Consider the following 9,179-nt stretch of genomic DNA (forward strand, 5'->3'; position numbering starts at 1 on the left):
ACTGCACCAAACCAGGCTCATCACCAACGATGAATTCAGACTCACGTTGTTGGTAAATCAACACGTGTGAAGGAGGAATGTCCTTAAGTTTCCTTAAGGACATTCTTGCGATGCCGTATTTGGTCAATTGTAGCGAAAAGTCAGATTAAAAATGTCTCTTCAAACTTTGGTCGTTGATGATAACATGTTCTGTTCTAAAATCAAGACCATTTACTTCTGATTGCAAAGTATAATTTGATTTGGTCAAAAACTGCAGGAATAATAAACGACAAGCGTCCTGACAGGCTTTAAAAAAAGAAACAAAAGAACTGTTTTTAAAATGTTTCTTTCTAAAGTTTTGACTTTTTGTTTTTGCAAATTGTTGGATTTTTTCTCTGATGATGAAGTTACAATTTTTATCTAACATAAACCCCCCCGGCCCCAGATCACCACCTTTTGACCAAAAGTACAGTGGCCGAAATACGACGGCGGAACCCTGTCATTGTTGGGTTGTAATAGACGGGTAATACAAAGTGTAGAACAAACATGCTACATTTACAAGAGACAAATAACCTTGTTGTGGTTCTCGAGGTTCAGTAGAAACCTTGAGACGCCTCACAAGGTGACACAAGGTCCAACATAAGTACTTATGTGTAACGTGTGTGTGTGTGGAAGGTTCCCAGTGGAGGGGTGGACGGCGTCCTCCAGAAGTCCTCCAGGTCCTCGGGTCACCAAAGCAGCCGCCACAGGACCCGGGACAAGAGCAGAGACCGGGACCAGGACCGGGACAAGGACTGGCCGCCTGAGAAAATGTCCGACTCGCACATTTCTGTGAGTCGCAGCGGGGACAAAAGACAAACCGCAACCGTGTTTTCTTCCCACGTTTTTGTTCTCTGACGTCGAGCGTCTTTCTTCCCCTTCCAGAGTCAGCCGCTGAGGTCTCTGCGCAAACTCCTGCACCTCTCGTCCTCGTCCTCCAACCAGGCGTCCCAGCCCGACCCGCGCTACCAGCCGCTGCCCAACCCGGCCTCCTCCGGCCAGGGCGGCTTCCCGGAGGGCCGGGGCCACCAGGGGGTCGGCACGCCGCAGCTGAAGAGCCGACAGGCGGCCTACGCGATGCCCGGGCAGCTGGAGGCCGGCTGGCACCCGTCGGCCATGGGCCGCCCCGAGGGGAACCCCTACCCGGAGCAGATGGGCATCAAGGGGGGGCAGAACGGGCACGGCTTCGGACGCCCCTCCAGGTCTCGAGTGCCGAACCTCAACGACCTGAAAGAGACGGCTCTGTGATCCGTCTCCCCGCCTCCCTGTCTGTGGCTCCTACACGTCCACTGCTGACCCCACACGCACACACACACACACACACATACACACACACACACGCACACACACACGCACACAGATATCAAACCTTCCGTTTTAAACACTGCTTGCAAAGGGCCAAAAGCCTTTTTACGTCTTCATTTTTTTAAGCTTCCATGTTTGATAGACTTTATATTATTACCTCTCTAATTCTGGTTTTAATTTGTATTATAAGGTCAAATATATTCAAATAATATATGCATATGTACATATATATATGTATATATACATACATACAGAGATGTGTAGATTTTAAGTGCAAGTATTTTTGTTTCTATTCGTTATAGGAATATAGTACATTTTACTGCTTTGTATTTCCTAAATACATTCTAAATCATTCTAAACAAATAGAGTGTAATCAGTTGTTACCATGGAGACTGGGAATGTCCCCCAGGATTGTCCCTCTTTGTCCAAGCTGTCCTCTGGATGTCCAACCAGCCAGAGGTGTCTTCTTTTTTCTCTTTTTAACGTTAAAGGATTGTTTTTTCTTGTTGTTTGAGGGATATTTAGTTTTTAATTTATTTTTGTAATGCAGCCATTTTAGACCCTTTGTGCCATAAGCGAGACATAAATCCGGACCCGCGTCGCCCCCTGTAGGACGTGATGAAGCGCTGCATCTACTGTTCTAACTGACATGCTTCTACATTTAGGAACTCACTTCTCATGCACAGTTTGTGTCAATCGTGGTTTTCGTATATATTTTAAACAAATATTACACAGAAAAAAACTCTGGTCACTCCAAATAGAAGACGCGTACTAAATGTTCCTTGTACAGAAAATACCACCAATCCTTCTGGTAGTGAGATGACTTCCTGAGATCCTTATCGTGTAAAAGTGTTGCAGAACCCTGATGATGTACTAAGCAGGAGCGACTTCTAGATATGAGCAAACATATATATGCATATGAGGTGCAAACATCTCAAGTTGGTTTTAACGATGTGACCATCAGATGATTTTACAGGTGAAATTACAAGTGGTTCTACTTGTTCAATCACATAAATACATCTTCAAATGCATAATAAACAAATAACTGCAGTAAAACACATTTATACAACATAAGTTGCAGGTTTTTTGGTCCTAACTATTGTTAGAAAGTGAATTGTACAGCAGCTAGAGGGACACGAAGGTAATTCTGGGAGAACAAGTGCAGTGGTTCCCAACCTCATTCGGAATGCATCACATGATGCGTCAAGTAGTACTTCACCGCCCGTCATGTTCCAAATGTGCTTCTTTGATCTTATCCTGAGCTAAATGTTATTAAATGTTGATCATAAACATATAGAAATATATTTCTATAAATTATTATAGACTCTGTCACCTGGATCTTATGTTCCCTTGGTCATGTTCCCTGGGTACCATGTCGCTATGTTTTCATTGCTCTATGTTCCTTGGGTACTATGTTCTTTTGTCCTATGTCCCCTCGCTACTATGTCCACTGGGTCCTATGTTCCCTGGGTACTATGTTCACTGGGTCCTATGTTGTACTATGTTTGTCCTACGTTCCCTCTGTACTATGTTCCCTGGGTACTATGTTGTACTATGTTTGTCCTATGTTCCCTGGGTACTATGTTGTACTATGTTTGTCCTACTTTCCCTCTGTACTATGTTCACTGGGTACTATGTTGTACTATGTTTGTCCTACGTTCCCTGTGTACTATGTTCCCTGGGTACGATGTTCCCTCTGTACTATGTTCACTGGGTCCTATGTTGTACTATGTTTGTCCTACGTTCCCTGGGTACTATGTTGCCTGGGTACTATGTTGTACTATGTTTGTCCTACTTTCCCTCTGTACTATGTTCCCTGGGTACGATGTTCCCTCTGTACTATGTTCACTGGGTCCTATGTTGTACTATGTTTGTCCTACGTTCCCTGTGTACTATGTTCACTGGGTCCTATGTTGTACTATGTTTGTCCTACGTTCCCTGGGTACTATGTTGCCTGGGTACTATGTTGTACTATGTTTGTCCTACTTTCCCTCTGTACTATGTTCCCTGGGTCCTATGTTGTACTATGTTGGTCCTACTTTCCCTCTGTACTATGTTCCCTGGGTACTATGTTCCCTCTGTACTATGTTCACTGGGTCCTATGTTGTACTATGTTGGTCCTACGTTCCCTCTGTACTATGTTCACTGGGTACTATGTTCCCTCTGTACTATGTTCCCTGGGTACTATGTTCCCTCTGTACTATGTTCCGATGGTCCTATGTTTTCATTGTTCTATTTTCATGGGTACTATGTTCCCAATGTCGTGTGTTCCTTGGGATATGTTTCAAGGGTCCTATGTTACTTGGGCCCTATGGTCCCATAATCCCATGTTCCCAATGTCCAATGTTCCCACTGTGTTCCCAGAATCCTACGTTCCTAGTTCCTTGTGTTCACAAAGTCCTATGCTCCCATAGGTCGATGTTTCTGTGCATGTTCACAATCTCCTGTGTTTCCAAAAGGTTTCCTGGACGTTCTCATTGTCCTGCAGCTGCCTAAACTGGAACCGTAACATTTCAAACGGTCTGGTTTCCTTTCCGGCGCGTACCTGACGTTCAGGTTCGCTCTCCAGTCTTTCCGTACCCCTGAACGCCTGGTTGGGAACCACTGCACTCTTCTGTAATCTGAATGCAGCATTCTGAGCCAATCTGGACTCAAACTGTAAATTCCTCCCTGTGAGCGGTGTGTGCGCGGCCGTCGTGTCGTGCGTTGTGCGTCTGTGAGGACCGTGCACACTCTGTACTCCACGCCACGCATTTCTCTCTTTGGATTATCGTTATGCTGAAGGAGCACCGTGTATTATATTAATACTAATGTGTGACTACTTGTGTGGTAATATTTATAACAGAGGATCTGTTGTTAAAATTAAATCAAAGTACTGCGTTTGTGCTTTTATTACAGACACAAATTAGTAGCGTAATCAGTGTTTATCTGCAGAGCATTTACATGAGAGGATAAACCCACAGATGAATGCTTAACTTAATGTTAGAATATTCATGTTTACATATGTAACGGTACATCTCAAATAAAACATTTGATTTGAAACTTTACCTGCAGTTTATTTACTTCCCACGATGTGTGAGTCTTGTTTCCAATCTTATGTTTAACAACAATCACATCATACAGACTTTAGGACCGATAGAAAAGTGCAGAAAGACGTCCAGCTTTCCTTTCAGATTTAATTATGTTGAGGCTCATTAAAAACATGCACGTTATTTAGATGGACGTCATGAGTGTTGGAAAAAGTATTCAGACGTTTCACTGCAGTAAAATTCATAATATCACATAGTGAAAACATTCCAGTATGAGTAAAATACCTGCAAAACCTCACTGAAGTCAAAATATCAATTGATGAGTAAATGTTTCTGGATTAGTATCCCTGCTGCATGAATGTGTATCTTGCATTTTGACTCCTTTTATATCCTGTTTAATCTACACCAATACATAGAAGATTATGGTTTGTAGCGTCGCTGTCTTGGAGACAATGGGCTCCTCCACCGATGTCACCGGTGTCTCTTTGTGGTTGTTGGTGTCTCTTTGTGGTTGTTGGTGTCCCTTTGTGGTTGTTAGGTGTCTCTTTGTGGTTGTTAGTTATCTCTTGTGTAAGTTGTTGTTTTGTATCTTTGTAGATGTTTTCTGTCTGTTTTTAGCCTCTTTTTCTAGTCCTTTCATGTCTTTCTGTTGTGGATTTGAGTCTCTGAGGTAGTTATGCTCCTCATAGTCAGTGTGAGTCTCTGTGTGGTCTCTTTGCAGCGGCTTTGCGTGTCTTTGTAGTCCATGTCTGTATTTATTTTATGTCTCTCTGTGTAGTTTTGGCATTTCTCTCTGTCTCTGTTATTTAAGTCTCTCTCAGGTTCTTTAGCCTGTCTTCATCGTCATTGAAAACCTGAAAGAAACTAAAACTGTCAGAAGAATGTAGTAGTAGTAGTAGTAAAAAGTACAATATTTAGATGAAGTGGAGGGGAAGCACAGTAACAAGGAAAAAGTAAAGTACCTCCAACGTGTATACACATAAGTGCAGTACTAGAGGCACTTTCCACCACTGGTCCTATAACAAAGTAACACGAGGGGCTGCAGGTTTTTTCGGGGTGGAGGACGCACAGCGAGGAGGCCGCGTGGCCTTCAGGGACACTTGCTCATGCACATGAGCAGCTCCAGCCTCATGGCGATGCGGGTGTGCCAGCCCAGCGGCAGCAGGCGGACATACCGGGCCACGATGGGGGGGCGCAGCAGGTTCTGCACCATGGACGAGCGGTCCGAGTTCCCGTAGAAGACCTGGCGAGGTGAGAGTTTGAAAAAGGTATTCAGTGAATCACTTTGTCACCTCCTCCCCGTCGCACTTCGTAGTGCTCTCACCCGGTTGTTTCCTGTCTGGTCTTTGTAGTAGATCCAGTTGAGCGTCTCCACCGCGCGGTACTGGATGCTGTATTTAGTGATCCACTCGTCGGCGTCGCAGCGGCCCTGCGTGAGGATGCCGGACACCACGGCCACCTCCTTCAGGTCGATCTGGATCCACTGATGCAGGTCGTTGAACTTGGAGAGCCACGCGCACCTAACAACAACAACAACAACAACAACCAACACATGTGGCTTTCTTTACTGGCTCACGGCGGCGAGAAGAGTGAAAGCCCGCAGCGGGTCGTTGGGGCTCACCCGAAGCCTTGGTTGTTGAGGCGAGCCTTGGAGGGGGTCCAGGAGGAGTACCAGCCAACGTACTGGTCCTGACTGGTGCAGCTGATCTGGTCCGACTCCACCGATCCGGATTCAAAGCCCAACGCTCTGTGGTAAGGACATTCTGTGGAGGACGTCAACGGTATTCTCAGATGCAGTTTTCTGGACCAGAAAGAACACGTCACCCATAAACAACCATCTGGATATCAGTTACTTTCCCTGGTTTGCCTCCAACTCTCGAAGGAAGCTTTTCCCGAATGCTCCACGGTGTACAAAGAATTCAAAGGAAACAAAGTCAATGGGACTTGCTTTCAAAAACAAAACTACATTGAAACATCTGTTTACAAACCGTCCCACAGTTCTGATCTTGCCTGATGGCGTGATAAGGAGGAGATAAGGTGATAAGGAGGAGGAAGCCGTCTGATCTGTGCTGCTCTGTCCCGTGTATCGGGCCGATAAGTGAAGGGCACTAACTATTTTGGGCTGACTAATCTGATCATCACATTCCTGTACAGGTGATGAGATTATCTCCAACCATTCGCTGGTCCAGGCCTCGTTCTCACAGCTGTGTCTATCCTACGTCTACGGAACAAAGTTGCTCTAACTGGTCATGAAGGAGTCTCATTGGAGTCCTGATTCTCACTATGATCCAAGACCATCGGTGAGAAGATTCTGTATTTGTAGTTTTTCTTAATGCTCATTATCGGTGCCATTGGGTCCAGATGACATCATGCTGGTTCACCAGAACCTCCTTCAGCTCAGAATCCACCGGTTCTTCCAGCATGGACAGACCCAGATCCTCCACAGAGACGGGTCCACCGTGGAATGACCAGATCCTCCACAGAGACTGGTCCACCGTGGTATGACCATATCCTCCACAGAGACTAGTCCACCGTGGAATGACCAGATCCTCCACAGAGACTGGTCCACCGTGGTATGACCAGATCCTCCAATTCCTCCACAGAGACGGGTCCACCGTGGAATGACCAGATCCTCCACAGAGACGGGTCCACCGTGGAATGACCAGATCCTCCACAGAGACGGGTCCACCGTGGAATGACCAGATCCTCCACAGAGACGGGTCGACCGAGGACAGACCCAGATCCTCCACAGAGACGGGTCCACCGTGGAATGACCAGATCCTCCGCAGAGACGGGTCGACCAAGGACAGACCCAGATCCTCCACAGAGACCAGTCCACTGCGGACAGACCAGATCCTCCACCAGAGAACAGTCCACTGCGGACAGACCAGATCCTCCAGCAGAGAACAGTCCACTGTGGACAGACCCAGATCCGGCTTCACCCTAGCCTTGAATCTGCAGTTGGAAGTCCAGAAAGAAGCTCATCTCCCAGCACCACCGTCACTTCCTTTTCCTCCAGGAGCTTCTCCTCTCTAGAGACCCAGGAAGTAGTGCTGGACCCGCTGTAGGGAAGGGAGACCCGGGAGAACCAGAACCAGGACCGAGAGGGGCAGACTCTCAGACTCTACTGCAGTAGAATAAGAAGTTTTCTGAAAGAACCCTGTTGAGTAGAGACACTACCACTTTAATCCACATGGGGCGCCAGACTCAGCACCAGATGTTCATTGTTCTAACTTTAGAGTTGAAGGTTATCGAGGTCTTTGCAGAAGGTGATTCTCGGTCCACTGCAGAGATTTAGAAACTGAGCGTAGATTGAGAGCACACAAGGACAAAGTCAGCCTCCATCGCCGCAGCTGGAGCTCCGAGTGGACGTCCGACCTCCTCGTGTGTGCAACGGACTACGGGTGAAACCAGGTCACGTGACCTATCGGAGGGGGGCCTCACCTGGCATGCAGTGGAGCGGGTGGCCCTGAAGCGGCGCTGGTGGCGTCGGCGTCAGGAAGGTGGTTTGGGCGGTAGGTGGACCGGCGGACTCACAGTCACAGGTGCAAGCCTTGAAGGTTGATGTCAACGTCTCCGTCTCCTGCTGGTCCTCCTCCTGCAGTTCCTCCACCTGCACGCCCTCCTCCTCCTCCTGAAGGACGCACACACACACACACACACACACACACACACACACACACACGGGTTAATCCAGAGTTTCCCTCCGGTGGTTCATCGCGGGACTCTTACCTCTTGGGAGTGAACGGCCATCAGGGCTGTCGATGGAAGCGGAAGCGGAGAAGCAGAAAAGCAGATTTTATTACACAAGAAACTCATGAAGAAATAAACTCAAATCAACGCTCATTAACGAAATGAATTCACGCGTCGTTGGCAGGCTTTTTTAAAGCTACCACCATGTCTAATTATTCCACACATTTTCTGTAAATGTGACAAAGAGAAACTCCAATGAAGCTTTGATACAAAACATGACTTTCAAGAAATTGATTTTGTGGTCAGACGATATTCTGGCTCTCTGGCCACCATGATTACAAAAAAGCCACTGTAGACTTCAAACTGTTTTTGTTTTTTAAGGCAGTATGATTTAATAAAGTCGCTGGTGCGGGGGCAGCGTGACTTACCCTGAGATAGAAGCAGGAGGAAGAGCACAGCAGCACACCGAGCAGTGACCTCCATCTTCCTCCTCAGCAGTGCTGGAATGTGACGAGTGTGTTCGATGCCCGGCGGGGCAGTGGATGGGATTACTGTAATCCACAGGCCGTGATGGCCTTATCTGACGCTGTTTCTCAGCCCTTAGACACCTCCCCAAGGCTCCTCTGTTGTGCTGCACCTGTCCTGAGCCGGAGGACCGTGATCATTTTTTATTCTATTTCTCACCCGTCGACGCGACCGTGAGCATTTAGAGGGGACAGAATTGGAATATGATGTTTCCATGAAGGAATGTTTTTTCTTGAAGATGATTTGTAGGTTAGAGTTTAATGTGAAACAAGAAACACTGGCTCAGGAGAGAGAAGTCCCAACCTCCAATTCTGTGTTGAAGGTGCATTCTCCAGGGTGACCAGCAGGGGGCGACTCCTCTGATCCCATAGACGTCTATCAGAAAATGACTCTTTCATCTTTTTCACTCTTCTCTCTTGATTTATTCCCTCAGTAAACATGTAAACATGTGTTTATGGTCTCAGTCTCTAGTTTCAAGTCTTCTTCAACACAACATGATGTTCATTTAGTCAATTATGGTCCATTAAGAGTCAAACAGACCATATAGACTTTATTTTATTACTTGTGCACTGTTGTCTTGTCTGTCTACTGTCGCGCACTAATCGCCAA

At 46.6% G+C, this 9,179-nt stretch overlaps 2 protein-coding genes across 3 annotated transcripts in view; one reads left to right on the plus strand and one right to left on the minus strand.

Moving 5' to 3' along the window:
• Positions 1 to 4,365, plus strand: part of LOC120823838 (cyclin-dependent kinase-like 5) — a 29,094-nt gene extending 24,729 nt beyond the window's left edge. For both annotated transcript variants that reach the window (XM_078108748.1, XM_078108749.1), the window contains 2 exons: positions 655 to 810; positions 904 to 4,365. In XM_078108748.1, coding sequence (XP_077964874.1) covers positions 655 to 810; positions 904 to 1,266 — 519 coding nt within the window. In that variant the 3' untranslated portion in view covers positions 1,267 to 4,365. The remainder of the gene's footprint in view (positions 1 to 654; positions 811 to 903) is intronic.
• A 114-nt stretch (positions 4,366 to 4,479) lies between these two features.
• On the minus strand, positions 4,480 to 8,622 carry LOC120823837 (retinoschisin). The gene is made up of 6 exons (XM_040184249.2): positions 8,474 to 8,622; positions 8,085 to 8,110; positions 7,797 to 7,986; positions 5,974 to 6,115; positions 5,677 to 5,872; positions 4,480 to 5,595 (listed from the first exon to the last, which is right to left on the minus strand). Exons 1-6 carry the CDS (start codon positions 8,526 to 8,528, stop codon positions 5,443 to 5,445), a joined length of 762 nt encoding a protein of 253 aa, XP_040040183.2. The 5' UTR covers positions 8,529 to 8,622; the 3' UTR covers positions 4,480 to 5,442.
• Positions 8,623 to 9,179: the final 557 nt, after the last annotated feature.

Source organism: Gasterosteus aculeatus, chromosome 8, assembly GCF_964276395.1.
Source record: "Gasterosteus aculeatus chromosome 8, fGasAcu3.hap1.1, whole genome shotgun sequence".
Taxonomy (NCBI): domain Eukaryota; kingdom Metazoa; phylum Chordata; class Actinopteri; order Perciformes; family Gasterosteidae; genus Gasterosteus; species Gasterosteus aculeatus.